Source organism: Scatophagus argus, chromosome 14 (genome assembly GCF_020382885.2).
Source record: "Scatophagus argus isolate fScaArg1 chromosome 14, fScaArg1.pri, whole genome shotgun sequence".
Classification (NCBI taxonomy): domain Eukaryota; kingdom Metazoa; phylum Chordata; class Actinopteri; family Scatophagidae; genus Scatophagus; species Scatophagus argus.
The window spans coordinates 4,900,406-4,921,184 of NC_058506.1; the positions used below are offsets into that span (position 1 = coordinate 4,900,406).

Consider the following 20,779-nt stretch of genomic DNA (forward strand, 5'->3'; position numbering starts at 1 on the left):
TATTTAATACACCCTATCATTTCTCCTCTTGCACTGGGGAGAACAATGCATTCTCCAACAAAAGGGCTCAACACAGTATGTGATGTCCTGTTAATAACTCTAATTATAGAAATTGGTGATAAACTGGTCACTTTGTGTGAAACAAGCAACTCAGCTGCTACTGTTCAAATCTGCGCTTTATTCTGCAACACTTGATTTGATTATTAATTACATTTCAATGCATTATTCACAGTCAGTGGGCTACCTAATAAACCGTTTCATAACAGCTCTACTGTTTTTGTGGAACACAGTAGCACAGCACTCCTCTAGCACTTGATTGCGCAATCACTTCTACCAAAACAACTCAGACCTGTTGAGTAACTCTTGTGTGAGGGACAATGAGAAACTCACCACAGAGCACATACACTTCAGAATAGGAAATTTGATAAGCTACCATCAATTTTCCCAGATAACCACAGTGCAGTGGGCAGACATTCATTTCACATACTCTAAAACAAAGCAGGGTTTTAATGAAACAGCTGAGTGTATTTTAGAAAGGCATTAGGCAGAGCGGGTAAACTTACCGTTCAGCTGATGATTAATCCACAATAAACTCTGAGCTCAAATTAAACCTGTGGTGGAGCCCCAGTGGCAATGTAGGGTAAAAGTACGCCACCCATGAACTGCATGATAACTTGAGTGTAGGGTGTGGTGATGGAGGGGGCCAGCGAGGGATAGAGTCCTGATACAGAGTTGCCGGGGGAGGGGAGAGCAGGCTGACAGAAGAGAGACACAGAAAGCAGGAGAGATTTCATCATTTGCCTGGTAAACCACCAGAGAGCCAGTCTAATTAAAGGCCTATAAATAAAGTGGATCACTTTCCTGGAGCGCACTTCTAACACTTCTCAGTCCTCAGAAGGTTTCACACAGAGAGTGAACGAATGGCATTTGGGCAAAAAGAGCTCAGCTAAATCCCAAATTGGAAAAAAAAGCACCTCAGGACATCAGATTTTTCAGGTCATAACTAGAAACAGAAGACCTCAGCTGTCTATCTCCATGTTTGAGTTTCAGCGCCATCTTGTTTATCAAAGTGAGAAAAGTATTTCAGAACTCTTTCTGGGGAAATAATTTAGAGTTTTCTAAGTTAGTGTCTCTTGGGACCATATTAGGAAGATGTAACCAAAGCAAGTTTCAGGATGACAGAGCCCCCTGTGTTATTTACAACATTCACTATAAGACTTCAGTGTGTGTACTCTGCGTTAAAGTGCAAAACATGGATGACATCTGTGTCAACAACAGCCTTTGGAGGCAGCTTTTGAAGTATTAGCATTTAAGTCAGATCAGTTACTTCTTAATAGTTCTTGACCAAACATTACTGAGAGGTCACTTAGTTCATGTAAGACAGGCATCAGGTTTAAAAGTGATTGTCAGACCGGAGACTGATGCAGGACACAGTAATGAGCACCAAAGCAGGAAGCAGCGATGAACTCTCCTCAGCAGTATAAGGACAGAAACCACAGTGAAGCAGTGAAGCATCACAGTACTTACAAATGACGGTGTAAAGCAGTCTATCTGTCGTTGTAAGTGAGGTTTTTCAAAATACATATATGAACAAGCTGGTGAAAACATCCAGTACACTCAGAAAAAGAGAGTGCTGTACCTTTTGTCACTGGAACAATAGCATCTTGGATTTGTCCCCGTAACAGTGTGTGTCATTTCAGCCTACTTTTCAAAGGAAAATAGGTTAAAAAGTGCTATCCCAAGTATGGGCAAACATTCACACATAAATCCTTTCAGTCTCTTTATTCCAGCCTAACACCAGGGTCATCCATAACTCCTCACATGCGTGCAGACAAGAAAACTCTGTCACTTCTCAGTCAGCTCACATTGCATGGTCACCTGAGCTACAGCAGCATGTCAGCATGTACAGCATGCTGTCTATAGGCTGGATCTTGACAGTCGATGTTTGCTCTGTGTCATGTTGTGTTTAACATACATGGAGCCTATACCGGCCTGACATATAACAGAAGGAAGGTGGATGACTGAAACTACTTATGTCTTATGAAGAAGGGGCAGTTTGTTGTTTTGTTTGTTATGTAGAAGAAAGAAAGCATTTACTATGTGCACACTATAACTACATCCTTACTCAGAAAGAACTAAAACACAGTATTGCCTCCAGAACTATTGCAGCTTCTTATAATTTTAGGCACAATTTCACGCTCCAAACAACACATTTCACACACTGAGAAATTGTTGAACTGAACTGATATGGAGCAGATGAGCTCGATGGCATAATGCTAGGGCAGAATAACCTACGTCCATCTGCAGGAAAGTATCATAAGTGTGGGATAAAGAAAAAATATATATACAGTTTTGTTTTCCTTTTGGACACTTGACTTATATATGAAAAATAAATCCTGACAGTCGTGGATCAGCGGTTAGGGTGTCGGACCCGTAACCGGTGGATCGCTGGTTCGATTCCCCGTCCCGGTGTCCATGGCTGAGGTACCCTTGAGCAAGGTACCTAACCCCCCACTGCTCCCCGGGCGCTGCACGCGGTCGCCCACTGCCCCGGGTTTGCTGTGTGTGTGTGCACGTCACTTGGGTGGGTTAAATGCAGAGAACAAATTTCGTTGGAGTGAGTTCCCTCCAATGACAAGATATGTCACTTTCCTTTCCTTTCCTTTCCTTTCCTTTCCTTTCCTTTCCTAAGATTAATGGGACATGTTGTTGAATGCCCCAAAATAAACATTGTGATATGCTTTAAAATGATGGAGGAGCCCAGTGTGGACACCATTCTGTTTAATATGTGGACTGAACCCCACAATCATCTATCAGTTTTTAAACAGACTGCTAAAAAGTGACATACATTTCTGAATGGATTCATTTTCAGGCTTGTGTTTTAGTCACATCAGAACATCTCTGCTTTGATCAATAGAGGGCAGTGCTGAGCTAAAAGCTGATGTCAAACTGGCTGGGTAAGTGATGAGCAAAATCCCCCGGTTTAAAGCTCCCACAGAAATGCTGACTGGCCAATGGATCGATCGGCCTCAGGTTTCAGATTGTTTCTGAAACTAAACTTACCTGGACAAGTAAAAGGACAAATGCCTGTGGTTGTGAGTTTAATGGATTTATCTACTACACATCAGTTAAATACAGTCTGTACTGCTTGTCAAAGTACACTGTTTTGACAAAAAAATAAAAAAATAAATAAAACAACATAAAAAATACTTTTGACAGTACCAGTACCAACAATACCTGTTACCAGTAGCAACAGGAAAATAAATAGCAAATTACAAATTTGGAATTTAATCGACATAAAACGTTGCTAGTCTACACAATGTGTTTACAAAAGCAGTGTGAGAAAAGTAAATATTTTTTTGGTTCATTTCTGGTAAATCTGTTTCATTTCAAGGGGAATTTAAATGCTTAACTTAATTGAAATACACTCTTCTTACAGTCCATTCCACTTTCACTTCACTTTCAAATGTGATCCACTCACTTGCTGACAACACTTTACAGTTACAATCTTGTTTTTTTTAATTAACAGAAACGAAGCACAGACATTTAGGCAGCTCTTCACCAACAGAGTATCTGGGTCTAAAGCTGTTGCGGGAGCTTGGATGAAGATACATACTAGCCAACTACATGTTTTCACTCAAACATGCCTTATCCAAACTAAGAAAACAAACATAACAAATGGACTATTCTGAAAGAATGAGTTGAGAACAGAGTAATGTAGTCTTATACTTTACTGATCCCTTAGAACAGCTCTTATTGTTAGCTGCTGCCCGCAGGAGCAGTGCAGCAGTATCTCTCTGCCATGTGGTGGAGGCACTAAAATGCAGGTTACATGGCTGTCTCTCGTTTTCTGTTTCAACGTCGGCAGTTCTGTGGTCGTGCGTGTGTGACGTCATCACAAAGCGCCCATAAGGAAAGTAGAAGAAGCTTAATTCATGCTCAGCAGGTCGAACAACCCGGCAGGTATGAAACCTATCCAGTGTAGTCCAGTTCAGCTATACTGTGCTGGCACTGTGGGGTCATGAAATGTATGAACATAAGTCTCCTTGTTCCTAAAGTTGTATTTATGGATATTGAAGCGGTGTGTTTGGCAAATGAATCCTTTCTTGTAGCCAGGAAGCTTACGTTAGCTAGGCTCGGTGCACATATAGTAAAGTTAGCTAGCCAGAGTCCTCAACGCCGTGAAAAGTGACTTAAACTTAACACGTGTCTAGCCGTGTTTGTGACAGTTTGACAGAAACGTGAAACATTATTGTTGGGCAGAAAAAAACGGCGAAGTCAATTCTGCAAACATTAAAATTGTCAAAATTTTTTTGTGCCAGCGTGGAGGAAAAGCCCTTTTAAGAGCACAGAGAAATGGAAATTTGAATCTACATTTTCTTAAGCAGCAATGATTAATCAATTAGTTGGAAACTATTATTCCACAGCTATTTTGATAATCAGTGAATCAGTTAGACTAATTTTTCAAGAAAAAAAGTCTGTGTCCAACTTCTTTCATGCGGATATTTTGTGATTTCTTTTCTTCTCCTTGACATTAACCTGAATATCTTCGGATTGTGGACAAAGACAGGCATTTAAGGATGTTGTTTTTGGGAAGCACTGATCAACACTTTTCTCAATTAAAGTCATTTTATGGACAAAACAGCTAATTTATTAATCTAAAGTCAGAAGCCTGATTGGACCTTGTTGCTTTGACAACAGCTATTTCAAAGACCAATTTTTATTTTTTTTTTTAAATTTTAGTTTCAAGATGATGTTGAAGTCTCAAATCGTCTGCCTTATAAGCTTATGGCTGTAGATATATAATTCTGTTTGGTTGTTTTTTTGCAGGTTTAACAGCATGGATTTGCTATATGGTCCTTTGGGCTTGGGCGTAGTTGCAGGACTGGGCTGTGGGCTCTTCCTTGGCTGGCACTTTCGGGCTCGCTTTGGCCCAACATCCAAAAGTTTAATGGCGGCAATGGGGAACGGCACTGGTGAAGCAAGTGTAATGGGAGAGGGAGGCGAGTTCAAGATGATACTAGTGGTCCGAAACGACCTGAAGATGGGAAAAGGTAAAGTCGCTGCCCAGTGCTCCCATGCTGCTGTGTCAGCTTACAAACAAGTTCAGCGCAGAAACCCCGAGCTTCTCAAACAGTGGGAATACTGCGGTCAGCCCAAGGTGGTGGTGAAGGCCCCTGATGAGAACACCCTGATTGATCTGCTGGGTCATGCCAAAGAAGTAGGACTTCCTGTTAGCCTGATTCAGGATGCAGGAAGGACACAGATCGCACCTGGATCACGCACTGTGCTGGGTATCGGTCCAGGCCCAGCTGATCTGGTTGACAGCGTCACTGGAGACTTGAAGCTTTATTAGTAGTTCCTGTTTGCATCTGTAGGACTTGCATAGAATTTAAACTATTTGAAATATAAATGTTGGGTTACCATGTCTTTATATTTTTTATAAAATGATTGACTCAGTTACATGTTAAGTACTTGAACTTTTTTTTTTCTTTGCAGTTTTGTGCACTTATGTCTATCACTTTGGAAATCAGTTGACCCTTGAATAGCAGCAATAACAGCTTGATGTGTATTGCTTTACTGTGAGACTGGCAAAAACACAACAAACACTGTTCATGTTGGTGCTCCACACTAACCAGTCTGCTGAGGCCTGTCAGTGAAGACATAATGCTCAGAGGAAAGTGATGGAAATTATTGTCGATCTCATTAAGGTCAAAGTTCTGTAAAATAAAAGTAGACCTTTTTAGGCACAGAAAGCTTGTGCTACTACTAACAACTTCAGTTAAATGTTTCAGTAAGGCATGACAATGACTCAGCATACAAAACAGCAGTGCCTTGGTATTTTTTCATATAAATGGAATGCATTAATGTTATTGATTACACCTGTGCTTTTCCTGCTGTGAAAATGGTTTATACTGTCAACCCAAAATTAAATTCTAATCTCATAAAATGAATTCTGAAAAGATTGTTTTCATTTTTATAGTCTATAAGTATTTAATACCACAGAATACCATGGAGGTCACAGCAACAGTTTGATTGCACAATGCGGCAGCAGAACTTGTTATATGGATGTTAAATCAATATGTACGGTAATGCAACCAAAGGTCATTTGGATTTTAAACAATTAAGTATCTTGAACATTTTTCCTTGCTTTAAATGCACAGTACCCATCTGCGGGGTCTTTCATCCAAAAATAATAAAAGGAGTTCAATGTGTGGGATCCTAGGATTTGTTGCCTTCATTGTTAAACAACCACCATTGTCAATGAAAATCTACCTACATGTGAGAGGACAAACCGTAGTGAACAGTCGAGTGGCTAGCTAGTTCGCAGACATCCTTCCTCACTCCGGAAATTTTAAGAGCTTGAGGGAGTAAAGGCGTTGTCAGACGACCAAATGAAACATACTGTTATCTTAATAAATACAATCACAAAGTTTGCCAGGTTTGAACAGTGCTGTTTGGAAATGCACAACTCCACACAATGTATAACAAGGGTCTAGTTGTTCTAAGTCTTTTTAATGTGGAAATGTTATATATAACTGAATGATGCATCAATAGGAATCAGTGCTTCCACCCAATCGGTTACAATATCTACATCGTCTTATTGTGTACATATACTACTTTTATTTTGTGAAAGAAAAACTAAGTCATAGTCTTTCAGCTGATTTTAGATGATATATACATAGTGTAGGACGTGGTGACACTTCAACTTTGATCTTTTTACTCCTAGCACCTGACTTAGACCACCACCAGCTTATGGATATTACAGTTAGACAAAGTAACAGGAACATCAGGTAGCATCCAATCCAACACCATAGTACCACATCACATAATGGCCTACAGCTGAATCAAGAGCTCTCTGACAGTCTCAACAAATAAATGTTGTCAACTAGTTGGTTTTGAAGTAGTATCCCATTATTCTCCTAAGACCTCTGAAGTCTGACATTCACTTGAGCTGAAGCCCATAGTTCTTGTTTCGGTGCAATCTCCTGGTCGGCCCCAGCAGACATCTAGGTCAGGGTTCACCTTTGCCCTGCAAATTTGCAAGGGCAGCAACTGTAAACACGGATCCACTGTGTGAAATCATTATCTTAGGAGTGCCATCACACTGTTTTGCACAACATCACATTGGACTCACCTGACATGCTATTCTGCTCAGTATTTAACATTCTTATCAGAAACATGACATCACTTCCCTTTTTGTGGCTGTAAATTAGATAGAACGCAAATGACCTGCACCTTTAGTGTGTTCATACATAATCATATATGTAAAACACAACCAGACTGTTCTTGACAAACAAGAAGCCTTTATTTTTAAGTGGAAAACAAAACCGCTGTTTCATTCATTATAATCCTGATTATGCACAATCAAGTATCTTAAGTGCACAATTTAAATCTAAGGTAATTTAGATAAGAATATAAGTTCAAAGGAGTTAATGATTGATTTCCTGTATACACGCAAGCCTTTGATAAAAACTTCAAATTACCACAACTCCTGTTGTTTCTGAGCTGGATGAGCGGGTCAACTGAAGAGGTTAAAAGACCACCCCTTAACAGGACATGAGGAGAACAAAGATTGAAAAATCTCTCCTGCACACTCAATGACAGTGACCTAAAATGAAATCCAGCAGAAACAAACTGCAGCAGAAAGAGCGGGCATGGGGGCATGTTAGTCAAACAATAACAGGTCTGCAGTCCCTCCTGAGGTGGAATGGTCCCACGTTAGAGCAGTATTCAAAGCACATGGAAATATTAACTGAATGCAAATTTGTTTGGAGAGTCCTGCATAGGCTTTGCTGGAAAGAATCAAACTTTCCTGTAAATCGTATGTAAAATACTCTCTTGGGTTTTCTTCAAGAAACAGCCCTGAAATATGTGTGTGTGTGTGTATATGGGGACACGACTGGTACGACGTAGTGTTTCAGGATTGTGGTCATGGAAGCGGCAGCCTCATGTTCAAATATAGAGGAACATAGCATTTTTTGTGTCTGAATATACAATAATTAAATGCATTTTACAGTCGGACAGAAGAAGCTGCTCACACACATCAAAAGGAAAAGGTTCTACATTAATTCTTCTCACTACAGAGTGCAAATCAGATGCTTCACAACAGACCTTTTTTTTTTTAAATTGAGAAGAGGACTAGCTCTTCCTACAAGCCCTCCATCGTACATAAACCATTTCCCATTCAAATAAAATAGACAAAAGAAAAATGAATCTTGTCAATAAGGAATGTGAGAAAATTAATCTTTGTGTTGAAATTGTTTTCTTTGACAACAAAAATAAATTTGAGTCCTTCATGAAAGTTTAAAAAAGGGGGAAAAGAAGTAAAAAAAAACAAACAAAAAAAAAACAAACCCCAACCCAGTTGTATTATCCCCTGCTCCCTGTAGAGGGCAGAGTGAGACAATAGTGGTCTGGTGAAGGACTGTGGGAGATGGATGGATAGTAGCTCCAGCCTGTATGTGGAGAGAAGTGGGTGGGGTCTTTACATGCTGTAGCCAAAGCCTGGCTGAGCTGCTGGCTGACTGTATCCTGCAGGCGCCTGGTAGCCATAGCCGTAAGCTTGCTGAGTGGCCACAGGTACGCTGGGGCCTGCCGTCAGCATCAGCTGAGGTGTGCCTGCAGGACACAAACAGGAAAGGTTTCAAACATGTAACTGGTTGCTATATTTGAACCTGATTCATAGTGATTCATAATGATGTAAAACTTAAAATGACAGCGCTTCCTTCCTGGTTTGATGATCTTGTTTTTATCTTTAAAAAGTTCTTGTGTTGTGAGGTGTGTAGTTTTTTAACTTGTCAATCATTCTCTGCCTGAGTTTTTTAAAGGCCCTGAAAACTTCTTTTCTCAATTTCCTACTGGGACAGGATCCTTCTTGAAGTTAATAATTTGTTTGAAACAGGTTGGTTATTTCACATGGGGGATCTCATTCTGGTCTTCTCACTAGATTGAAGTAGCCATGTTAGGTCACATGCTTCAGTGCACCAATCAGGATCTGGGACAGCTGATGAGTTTTTTGGTCACCGTCCATCAAATCTGACCAACAAAGACCTAATGAAGCGGATTAGTTGAGTTTTAATCCCCTCACAAAAAAATACTTGAATTTTCCATAATTTGATTGTTGTACATTTGGTACTTTAAAGCTGTTATACTTACTATTTTTATAGTAACAATGTCACATTCACATACAAATGTGAAAGGGGTCGCTCACAGTGATGAACCTACTGAATATTATCACCTGAACGTGCAGCTTGTTGGATGTGTAAATAACTTATTGTTTGCTAACAAGGTGTTAATATGGCAGTGTTGTGGTAACAGTTTTCCACTGTTAAAAAGGTGCCAAAAAAAACAGCTATTGCTAGTTAAATATTTGGTGAGAAGTTTTCATGGGCTTTAATAACCTCTGAAATTGAAACTTTGCTGAAGTTCAATGACCGCAGGAAATGCTGGACAAACAAGGGACCAAAAACTAGTGTGCGCAGAAGGCCGACGTAGCCTTTGCTTTTGATCACAGTCAAACGGACATTGATGACATTAGAGGACTGTTACCATAGACGATTGGTTGCGTCTCTGTTGCCTGCTCCTCCTCTTTCCTTAGGGACTCTGAGGTTTCTAGTTTATCTACCTGCAAAGCAAAGAAATGACAGCATTTAGAACAAAACCACAACACTTAATGAGTAAATGACAAACCAAACAAGTTAAAATAAAAACAAACAAAAACAAAACATTGTGGCAGGACAATGCTATATATTTGGTAACTAATCTGTGAATTTTCTGACAAGGATGCGCCTGTGGGTCCCCTTTCGAAGCAGATTTCACCCAATAGGAACACAAAACAAAACTCAAGAGATGGGACCAAAAGTCAGATTCTGATTATCAAACCTGTACCATTTAGTTTTCACACTTCATACAACTTTATACACACAGCTGTGTCTACAGTTTGTGTATAACATAATGCACTGATGAATTTTTTATTCAATCCTAAAATTCAGAGCACATAAGTCCAACTAGTAATGCTAAATAACAAATAAATAAGAAAAACAAGTTAAATTAATTTCCATTTCCTCTGTTCTAACGGACGGGGTGGTCTGTCTTATACCAAATGCAGTCAAAAATAAATAAATAAATACATATAAAGAGTATTAAATTTCAAACAGCAAGCACAGCAATAAACAAAATGTGCACATCAGATCCTCAAGGGGAAAGCAGCAGCACCTGGATTTTCTATAGCTGAAACTAAGGGCTTTTCTGCAGTTCACTTCCATATCTTTGATATATGCATTTATCATTCAGTTTCTTCATGCCTCTTTGAAAACAGTAGCTCTCTATGTTCTGTGCACACATTTTCAACAAGCTGAAGCTTCACTGGATAAAGAAACAGTCCCATGCTCTATGTATTACAGTGCTGGCAGTGAAGAACAGGCTGCAGCACTAAGATGCAATTTGGTAGGAGGAGGAGGGTGAGACTCAGGCCACGTGCTGCCTATAGTTGAAGATTTTCTACAGGAAGCCAGACACACCCAACAGCCTGATGCTTTGACTCAGCAAGAGATGCTTAAAACACATGCTTTGTACAGCTAACAAATTAACAAATCAAAACCTTTTAAAAAACACAAACAGCTTCATAATGTGCAATGTTAATCTCTGCAAGGAAATGCACTCTTCAATGAAGTTGCAGAGAAGTTATTATTTGAGCTTTGAGCTCCAGTGGCAAACAAAATGATGGAATGATTTTCAGGAATCAGAAAGTAAGACAGATTCAGCCACAATTTGAATTATTGTGTACTGTGCATTTTCTCCAACAAACTTCACAGAGTAGACAATACTTTTGTGGACTTCTGATGTAATATCTGTTGCAGTCTGCTGCTGGGTCATAGTTTTTTAAAAAGAGGATGGGGTAAACAATGGTCTCTTTACAACTCTCTACGACATAAATGGTTTAGAAAATCTATATATGGAGCTGGATCATAAGCCTTCCCCTCTCAGAGACTGCTGTAGAGGATTTTCTCTTGCAGAATGTCTATAGTTTAAAACAGACAGCAGGTATGTATGTATATATGCAGGTCTTATCCCTAACTTAACAAACTAAAAATACGACCATTTATTTCTATCCCAACCTGAAGCAAATTTGATTCGCACGTGTTTATTAACTTCATAGACATCGTGGTTCGCTTACAGAGGCACTGTAATTTATATGGCCATCATTTTAATTTATACAACAACAGATTTCTTTTCCAATGTTGGTTGATACCTGATGTACAGATGTGTCTACTGTGAATGTGGTGAACAAACAAGCACCAATCCTGCATTCTTGCAGCAGACGGCTACAGGTTAATTTGCCCTACATACATGGAAAGCTCCACTTTAACTACAGATTTGTGAAAGATGCCTCAGTGACATGGTGCTGAAGTGAAGGTGTAGATAAAACCATGCACACTCAAGGCTGCAGTCGTCCGAGCTAAATACTTAAAGGATCAGAAACAGAGCGTTTAGCTTTCACCTGTTCCTTAACTGCATCAACCTGGAAGAGAAGAGGTGCAGCATAGAAGAAGAAAATTAAAAAGATTTCTCTGTAAACAGATCTGTAAATAGAAGAAAAAAAGTATAATGGGTGTATCTCTCATTTGACAGCGACAATATGAACTGTCAAATAACTGTTCAACGGCATCTTCATATTTTGAATACTCCAAGGATTATAAATTTGCCAACATGCCAGATGTTCTGTTTATTTCCATGTGCAGCGACCACGTTAACATTTTTTTCTATTTTTAAATTAGTGTATCTGGTTTATGGACCAAACTCAAAAAACTCCAAGATTCTCAGCTTATTATGCAATTTGAATAATTTATGCAGCACACAACAGGCTAATGAGAGATAACTGATGAAGTATTAATCAGTGTCATTGTAGGCCTTAAAGTGATCCTGTCCGAAAGGGTGTCAGCACTGCTGCACAGCTTTATATCAAAACCTGTTAATTTTTTAATTCACCCAACTCTAGCCTGAAATAAGCTGACCCACCTTGCTGAGGTACTCCCTCATGACCTGAATGAAGTATGGCATAGAAAAGTCCATGATGTTGTGCCTCCAGGCAGTCTCCAACACCACGTCAGGTCGCAGCAGGTCATAGCAGGTGAACAGGCAGGCAGCGAAACACTCCTTCTTGTTCTCCTGCAGGAACCAGGACAGCAGCTCCTCTGCCAGCTCTATGTCCTTGGACTCTGACGCATACTGCATGGCATCCTGCGGATACACAGTGTGGACAGGTTCAGGAATGGTCTAAGCTAATCGAAGCAGTGTATTGGAAACATTCACAATGACAGTAAGATGGTGAATATGTTGGGTGTAAAAAAAGCACCTTGTAGAGCTTGTCCTTCTTGCAGAGCTCCACACTCTGTTTCCAGCGGTTGTTGCCTTTGAAGAGGTAGGCAGCGATTCTCCTGAACTCAATCAGCTCATGCTTCTCCAAGCGCTGAGCCAGTGAGATGTTGTCAAAGTTGTCGTAGGCATCTATTGATGTCCTCAGTGCCTAACATGAGTGCGATGGGAAAAGGAGAGACAATTAAATCGAGAAATCATGAATAAAGTCTCAATAACAAATAAAAAATAATTTAAGAAATAAAAAGATGTAACAAAATACAGCAGTAATGTAAAAAGCTCTCTCACCTGATAATCCTCCTCTGTGATGAAGAGGTTGTTAAGTGCTTCATTGACTGATTTGTTGTTGTGGTTTTGTACTGACCGCAGGTAGGGTTTGACCAGAGGCAGCTGTTTCACCTATGGACACACACACAATCATCAACTCACTGGCCAAGTTTCCATCCAAATTAAGCCCACATTACAACAGAATTTCCAGAAAATCTGCAAAAAAAATCCACTACTCCTGGTACCTTGGTAAAGAAGTTGACAGCACGGGAGTGGTCCAATCTGGGGGAAAGCACTATGAGCAAATCATTCAGTAACAAGGGCTTGAACTCCAGATAGAACTGGATGGCTCTGTAGTACAGTTCCACGTTGGCCACCTACAAAGGGTGCAGAGAGAAAGACAAAACACAAAAAGAAATAACAATGTAAGAAACATACACACTGTGCTGGGAATATAGTGCAATATGAAGCACAATGATTTTTTTTGCATTTCTGATGCATTTTACAGGACCTAATGAAGACATTTTAGGTGACAACTAACAGATATTTCAGGAGTAATGAAAGCCTCATCATAAATCTTACTGCAAGAATCTAGTTAAGCTAAAAAAAAAAGCCAGATACCATCAGATGCAGACACCTCAGGGAAAAAATACAGTGATATTAAAAAACAGTCTACAAAAGATGTACCTTGGTGATGATGTCTTTGAACTGTCCCTCCTTCCAGGCATCAGTCGGGTGGTTCATCATGGTGATGATGGCGTTGTCGAACTCCTCGTACTTGTCGTACAAGAAGACCAGCTCAGCCCACAGGTGAGCCTGCTCTGCTGCTCTCAGGACCTTCGGGATGTTCACTCTGGACCAGAAGAGCTCAAGATGCTCCCTCATCTTCTGGGGCTTGAACTTGGAGTAAAGGATGGCCAGCTCTGTGAACATTCCCATGTGAGCGCGCTCCAGGCCCAAGGCAGCTTCCAGCATGGTGATCAGCTCCTCAAAGTAACCGCGGTCCTGAGAGACAGGACAGAGGATAGAGTAAGGTAAACATGTGTTTACGTATGTATGTGGGCAGGTCTCACAACTACAGTATGATAAACAAAATTTATCAAACTCATGGTAAGTTTAGTTTATCATCTTTCCCCCCATTAAAGCCAGTAGGTGAAAACACAAACACTCAACCCAAAATGCCTCAATTTCCATCTTACTTGGTAGTAGTTGATCAGCTCTTCCAACTCATCAGCGTGCACCACAATGTGGAGGCCACACATCTGGGCCAGTCTGAACTCCTTTCCATCCACACAGGCAAAGCACACCTCTTTCCAGGTGCGGGTGCTGTTGGCTTTGCGAGCGCCATCCACAGCAGCCTGGTACTCCCCGAGGTGTACCAGAGTTGAAGCCAGGCGACCGAAGTTGGAGACGTTGTTGTATAGCAGTTTAGCGGCCTCATACATTTTCTCATCATAGCAGCGGTCACCAACCTACATAACAGATAATATCAGAAAATAGTGTTTCATTTTTGACCGGACAGCTTAATCACAAAGGGCTGTATGAGAATGAGGCTAACCTGCTGGATGTGAGCATTGTTTGGGCCATTGATGAACTCTTCCAGTTCAGCCAGGCGATTGGTTTTGGCCAAGGCAAAGATGAGCTCTGTCTCCACGTAGGACTCGCGGGCCTTCTTACGAGCCATCTGAAGGAATTTGACCAAGTCCTCCCAGTTACCTGAAACACGCAGTAATAGTAAGCTGCTGTGTCTTATGCTGTTAGAGGGCACTTTCCAGAAAGAATTGCTACACTAGCTGCTACTATCAGTATATAATCAGTCTATATCTATTTCAGTCTATATCAGTATATAATACCCCTGGAGAAAAAAACTCCACAAAAACTCAACAAACTCAGTAACACTTCTGATGTGCTCGTATTGATTGCTCTCAATCAAAGGGGCACTGGTTAACATCTAACATCTAACCAACATCTCTGCCTTCTGTTCATGCCGACAAATCAGCTCACAATAAGCCGGGTGGTATTCTATCTTTCTACACCGAGTCCTCTGCTATTCCTCACCAGAAGAACAGCACGGCCTTTGACACTATGAAATAAAATTTCCGGTACACTTTCTTTCCTCTGTCATCTTTTCTTACATGAACTCAACAAGTCTTCTTACCACTCCTATCAGCAGCCTGTACCACCTCCATGTAAGCAGAGGGATCATCGGCTTTGATGTAGGAGTCGATGGCCTCTTTAACCAGGTCCTTCTGGAGCTGTGCCTTAGCCAGCTGGCTCCACACAGCTGGCTCGTTGCAGCGTTCTGCAAACTCATAGGCCCGGTCCAGATTACCAATATGCTCGATCAGCACCTGAGTTTAAAAGAGATTAAAAGCATGGTCGATCAACACTTCTTGTGTCAATAAGGTATTTGTCTATGTGTTTAGGAGCTATTGGCTGACCTGCACAGCAGAGGTGTTGACATCAAATTTCCTGAAGATGGCAAAGGCCTCCTCGAAGAGCTCGTTGCTGATGGCAATGTTAGCAATATCTGGAGCATCATAGTTGTCTAGCCTGCTGATGTACTCCATCACACGAGTACGGTCAGCTTTGATGGCTGTAAGGATCAGCAGGTTCTGCAGATTTCTGAGCGAAAGAGGAAAAGACAAGGAACTCTGAGCACACTTTTGTTTTCCAATTTGATTTTGAAATGTTTTGTGGGAACAAAGCAAAACTTCCAACATGTTACAGCTAAACACCTGTGTTCACTGAAGACAGAGTTGTCCAACACAATCTTCTCCAGCAGCTCAATGAGCTCGTTGGGCAAGTCTGCAGTCATGAAAGCCTTGACTGTGACTGATACCTCCTCTGGGTCCTGGGTTTCTGACAGAGCTGTTTGCACTACCTGAGGGCAAAAAAACAGAGGTTTAGAGAAGCAGCAGGTGGTTGTAACAAAAGACATAAGTGTTGTCTTTTGTGTGTGATTTACTTGGTCAATGAGTGGTCGTCTGTAAGGGTTGCTCTCCAGCAGTACGCTGGCCCACAGCTCGGGGTCTTTGCGGCGGACCAGGTAGCGAGACAAGCTCTTAAAGAGGGAGTTCTCATTGCAGACCTGATATGAAAAGAACAAAAAATGGAGAAGGCATTTTAACGCACATCATAAATGGAAAGTGAATTTAAAAACAAACATTTGAGTACACAGATTAGAAGCAGGGAAGTAAAAATTTTCATCCTCACATTGATCAGCTCCTGGTCACACTGTCCTCTCTCATAGGCCACACAGGCCAGGTGGGGGTCTCTCTTCTCGCAGTACTTTCCCACAACACGGCTGTCATAGTAGGGGTTCTCCCTCAGGAAGCGTTCGGGGTTGTTGTTGCTGTCAATGTAGATCTTGGCCAGAGCATTATGGGTGGCAGGCTCCTCACAACCTTCGTGGATGCGAGACTCCAACCAGGGCAGCAGCAGCTTCAGTCTGTCAGAGTAAAAGAGTAAAAGGGATGTTAGAATCCACTCCAACTGCTCTCAAAACTGTGACAAATAAATTGTCAGTCATAGAAATGTAGTACAAATATCACATACTCATAACCTTATGAGGCAAATATCAACCTTCTGGTGTTCCAAGCTTTTTCTAGCTGTACTCAAAATTTCACCATTATTTAGGAAGACAAGACTAAGTAGTTGTAGCACCTGTTCCTCTTTTCCACCTCAGCGACCAGTTCGTCAGTAGAGAACTGTCCCCTGACAACCAGAATCAGGCTCTTGATGACATCCTCTGAGCAGTCCACATCTAAGAGACCACCAACCACAACAGGCAGACGGCTAGGATTCACCTAAACACAAATTTAACAAGAAATCTCATGATCTTATTTCTGCCGTACAAGGATATACTATAATGCGTTTGAGCACTTCTCCACTGAGTCTTACCTTCTGAACATAGATCTCAATGTACTTCTGCAGGTTGTTGCGGTACAAGTAGAGGACCAGGTCATGGACAAAGTCAAATCGGTCACAGACGATGATGAGTGGCAGCTGGTCGGTGAGTTTGGCTTCCTGTTTGTCACACACAGCGGAGAGGAAACAGGTCACGTTCAAAGTAAACACCAATAAAACACTTTCATACAAACCACATAACATCAACCAACCCTGATTAGACAGGGCTGATCCTTTACCACTGCACTGACTGGTGTACTGTGTATGATGACACGACATTTACTTTTCATCATCTTTCAGTCACTAAAAATAAATTTAGGATATCATTTTCCAGCTCAAGAGTCCGATAGTGATTCAAAAATTACACATTTGATATAACATGAAGGGGGGAAAAACATAACAGGTTTGCCAATACAACAAATGGAAGTCACATTGAAATATTTGTGTGTTTTACTGTAGAGACACAAAACAAGACCTCTAAGTATTTTTAAGTAGCTTCCTTCTAAATAACAGTTACAGAACTGCCAGTCCTCTGGTCAACACTACGTAACGCTGACCACTTGCATCCTCTATACCACAAGGCACTGGTGTGCTGACGCACTGCTGCAATCCACATGCATACAGGATTAACAAACTGGGATTGTACACCTTGTCTACATCATCCAAGAACACGCTGCACTAACTAGAGGCTCCTATTACAAGACTAAACACTATACACAGACATCTGCAATGCCTTCAAGTGTGGAGTACAGGACCCTTTGCTGTAATTACACACAAAACATCCAATAAATGAGCAGGAATATATAAAGCTCCCAGGTATATGGATTGTGGTGTATGAGTATACACAATCCATATAAATCCCAGTTTGTACTTAAAGGTAAGGAGTCAGGTAAGAATGAAAGCAAAAAAAGAACAGGGAAGTCCTAAACTGTGGGGAAGGATAAATTTACCTGATACATGTCCTGCAATTTCAAAGACAAAAGAAGAAAAGCACAAAAGATAACTGACTGCCATCAGGGTTGTTCAACATCTAGCTCTGCTAGTGAGTGAAATACTTTTCTACAAGAAGAGGTCAAAATATTGCAGTAATTTTGAAGACTAATTAGATACTAATTAGGTATGTGATATGAATGAAAACAGTATGGAAATGAAGATTCCAAAATTGCAACACAAGTATGTTTTGAAAAAAATCTGAAAAAAAGCAATAGAGTAGATCAAGAAGAGAAAGTGAAAGAAAGGACTCAGTAACAAAAAAAAGATAAGAGCTGTTAAATGTAGTATCTGATCGTTCCAGCTGTCCCTGTGGCTTTACCTTGAGGAAGTTCTTGACGCGCTCGGGGTCATAGCAGTTGCTCTCTCTGCAGATCCTCTCCACCTCTTTGATCTGGCCTGTCTTGCAGGCAGCCTGGATGTATTTGAAGTGAACATCAGGGTCCTGACTGAAGTTTACAATAGAGCCCAGGAAGTAGAACAGACCTGAGAGACACAGACAGTCACTTATATTAAGCTGCTCGTCTAAAGCTTGACAGATTTAAAGGCAAAACTATTGATCCAGTAATACACCCTGAAAAGACGCAACTGACATCAAAATTTAGATTTGTGACTGCAGCTTCTTTCTTCCCCAATTAGCTTACTTAACCTTAACCTAACCTCCTGCATCATTCCAGTAATTGTAGAGGAGCTGAACTAATTCACCTTCAGGCCATAATGCACAATGTATTGACTGTCCTGCGTCTGTTCTGGCCTTTTCCAATTGATGGTTAGGGGCCATCTATCTAAGTACACAAGCAGGGGTTGCGCACTGGCTGCAATAATAAAACTGATGGACAAGTCAAATACCACTCTAACATCTAGTCTGGTAATAGGGATATTTAGGTGAACTGCCCTATTATACAAAACATATCCTAAACCTTACATTCAATACTTTTCAACACTTTGGGTGTTTGACTGCAATTTGTATTGTCTGGATTATAGACGACAAGTGTTGACACAAATACTCAATATCACATGAAGTGATATATTAGTACATGGTATAGAATCTCACCTTCAAAGCTCTTGAAGGACTCAAATAGCTCAGTGAGCGACTGTGTGCTGAGCTGTTCATGGTACTTGGATGCCACCTGGACACAGATCTGAAGGTTCTGGCGGATGTTGGCAGACAGCATGGCCCTGAGGCACTCCAGAGAGTCCTCAACCGAAAGTGAGCCAAAGAAGTTCACCAGCCACTAGAGATAGAGGAGGGAATGTTAGTTTAAGTTATAATTTGCATATTATTTATGATGGACTTAATGAACACTTCCACAATAAGAAATAAAATTTGTCACCTCTGGGTTGAGCAGGTGTGTATGCACCACAGCACGCTTTATGTCATACAGGTCAGTGTAGTGCTCCAGTGCCCTTTGCAGGAGTCCAGCCTTCTCACACAGCTGGGCGATGTGGGCACGATCGTAATTGGTGAACATCTGATTGCCCAGGATAGCATCAGCAACCTGCACCCATGACATGAAGCAATGAAAAGGTTACAATGAAAAATGCACCCCAGTTCTAATCACTGGATTCCTTTTAGTCAAGCAAGTGTAGATGTGTCCACCTGTGGAGCATGCATGAGGTTCATCTCAAGCAGGCGAGTCTGCAGCGGTCCTTCTGAGGGTCTGTTGTTCTTCAGAGCATCCAGAAGGAATGAGGTACACTGCTGGATCAGGTTGTACTCCATGAATACATCCACGATCTGAGCAGACAAGGAGACACACAGGTGAGAACTTAATTCATACTGACAAGAGTGATACTTGTCAAAACATTTAAATAATTCAATATTTAAAAAATACATCTAAAGAAAATCTACTGCACTGTAGTTATTATTACACAGCGACTTCTTCCAACTTAAGTATAACACTTCTGCCAGTCTCCTCAAGTTCTGCAACACTGACAGGATTTTTACTTGAGAGATGCAAGAAGACCTCAAATGTCTTTAAAGCTGCTTGAAGGCCACCTAACATGCAAATGAAATATTGGCTGAGCGCAACACATTTCTTTCTCCAAAGATTTAAAAAAAAAAAAAAAAACATCTGATGCAATGCAGTTTTATTCTTAAAACGCATGTTCCCTGCCAGTACAGCACTTTAGGCAACACAAAAAGCTGTGTCAGCAGTCCTGCAGTGCAGTGTCTGCTATGACAGAAAGCAAAGGAAGAGTTGCATTTCCTTTACACCACAGGACAGCAGAGGCTCACATATGTTGGTATGTGTGTGACTCAGTCAAATACTTATCCCAGTTTCGAGGAAAGTCTGGGGTTGACTTGTTAAATGCAGGCTCGAGGTGCAAGAAGGTTGTAATGCTTATCTTAATTTAGAATTTAGAAGTAATTTTTAATCAGAGAAAGATCTAAGTCCCTTTAGAGACAAACTCTGTTATTCTTATAATTTGGAAGTACTTCATTAGAAAAATCCACACATGCTCCTTCCTCCCTCTGACCTGTGTGATATCAGCCAGTGGCTCTTCATCCTGCACTAGCATCTGAGCAAACTGCAGGCCTTGTTCTGGGTTTATCCGCATCACATTCCTCAGCAGGAAGATCCAGTCTGGAGTGTAGCCCACCTGGAACCAAAAAAAGGAAATGAATTTAAAAAAAAAGAAGAACTCCATGATGAAATAAAGCTTTAGGGCCATTGTTTGGTTTTGTTTAATATTTGTTATAGACAAAGTCTGACAGGAAGTGCTCTTATGTTCATTCAATTTCATAGAACACACATCTTCATTTAACATTTGACATTTTTTGCAAAACACTTCAATGAATTTAAATCCTAACTAAATTACTTCACACATTTCAGGCAGACAGACCTACCTTCTTGGCATACAGGACAATCTTGGGGAACTGACCGGTCTCTGCAAAGCACTGGATGACTTTGTTGGGAACATTGGCCCTCAGGTATACACTGAGAGCCAATGTAGGATCCACTGCCTTCACCAGGTCACCCAGTTCTTCTGAACACTCCAGCTGAAATGTAGGACAAGTAACATCAGCAATGAAGGCTACTCTGAGAAGAGTTATTTAGCTATTTTTATTTAGACAAGCACAGTTTTTTTTTAAAGTATAGTATATAGTAAAGTATAGTTCTGTTTTTACTTTAAATTTCTATATTTAGTCTACATTGTGATATTCTACTTAATGCTTGTCCAAATAACAAAAGGAGAGCATAATGAAATAAAATGAAGAGGAAAAAAAACA

The 20,779-nt window shown here is 40.7% G+C and overlaps 3 protein-coding genes across 11 annotated transcripts in view; 1 reads left to right on the forward strand and 2 right to left on the reverse strand.

The window, feature by feature from the left end:
- The window catches only part of LOC124071282 (vacuole membrane protein 1-like), a 56,965-nt gene extending 56,249 nt beyond the window's left edge, over positions 1-716 (reverse strand). For 3 of the 7 annotated variants that reach the window (XM_046411828.1, XM_046411825.1, XM_046411822.1), the window contains exon 1: positions 564-713. The gene's annotated coding sequence lies outside the window, so the exon portion shown is untranslated. Of the gene's footprint in view, positions 1-563 lie in introns of all 7 variants that reach the window. The other 4 variants (XM_046411827.1, XM_046411824.1, XM_046411826.1 and 1 more) reach the window with 4 other exon arrangements.
- Positions 717-3,025: 2,309 nt separating this feature from the next.
- ptrh2 (peptidyl-tRNA hydrolase 2) lies at positions 3,026-5,954 on the forward strand. 2 transcript variants are annotated; one of them, XM_046409821.1, is made up of 3 exons: positions 3,026-3,095; positions 3,869-3,963; positions 4,831-5,954. In XM_046409821.1, exons 1-3 carry the CDS (start codon positions 3,084-3,086, stop codon positions 5,354-5,356), a joined length of 633 nt encoding a protein of 210 aa, XP_046265777.1. In that variant the 5' UTR covers positions 3,026-3,083; the 3' UTR covers positions 5,357-5,954. The 2 variants fall into 2 exon arrangements, with proteins under 2 accessions (XP_046265777.1, XP_046265778.1); XM_046409822.1 differs by lacking the exon at positions 3,026-3,095 and having other exon boundaries at positions 3,885-4,028.
- A 1,336-nt stretch (positions 5,955-7,290) lies between these two features.
- The window catches only part of cltca (clathrin, heavy chain a (Hc)), a 31,735-nt gene continuing 18,246 nt past the window's right edge, over positions 7,291-20,779 (reverse strand). For both annotated transcript variants that reach the window (XM_046409820.1, XM_046409819.1), the window contains 22 exons: positions 20,396-20,548; positions 20,026-20,148; positions 19,145-19,282; positions 18,879-19,043; positions 18,599-18,779; positions 17,867-18,030; positions 16,549-16,674; positions 16,312-16,454; positions 15,862-16,096; positions 15,614-15,736; positions 15,384-15,529; positions 15,087-15,270; positions 14,804-14,996; positions 14,204-14,361; positions 13,845-14,117; positions 13,333-13,650; positions 12,891-13,022; positions 12,667-12,777; positions 12,359-12,529; positions 12,022-12,243; positions 9,553-9,628; positions 7,291-8,622 (listed from right to left, as the gene is read on the reverse strand). In XM_046409820.1, coding sequence (XP_046265776.1) covers positions 8,489-8,622; positions 9,553-9,628; positions 12,022-12,243; positions 12,359-12,529; positions 12,667-12,777; positions 12,891-13,022; positions 13,333-13,650; positions 13,845-14,117; positions 14,204-14,361; positions 14,804-14,996; positions 15,087-15,270; positions 15,384-15,529; positions 15,614-15,736; positions 15,862-16,096; positions 16,312-16,454; positions 16,549-16,674; positions 17,867-18,030; positions 18,599-18,779; positions 18,879-19,043; positions 19,145-19,282; positions 20,026-20,148; positions 20,396-20,548 — 3,669 coding nt within the window. In that variant the 3' untranslated portion in view covers positions 7,291-8,488. The remainder of the gene's footprint in view (positions 8,623-9,552; positions 9,629-12,021; positions 12,244-12,358; positions 12,530-12,666; positions 12,778-12,890; positions 13,023-13,332; positions 13,651-13,844; positions 14,118-14,203; positions 14,362-14,803; positions 14,997-15,086; positions 15,271-15,383; positions 15,530-15,613; positions 15,737-15,861; positions 16,097-16,311; positions 16,455-16,548; positions 16,675-17,866; positions 18,031-18,598; positions 18,780-18,878; positions 19,044-19,144; positions 19,283-20,025; positions 20,149-20,395; positions 20,549-20,779) is intronic.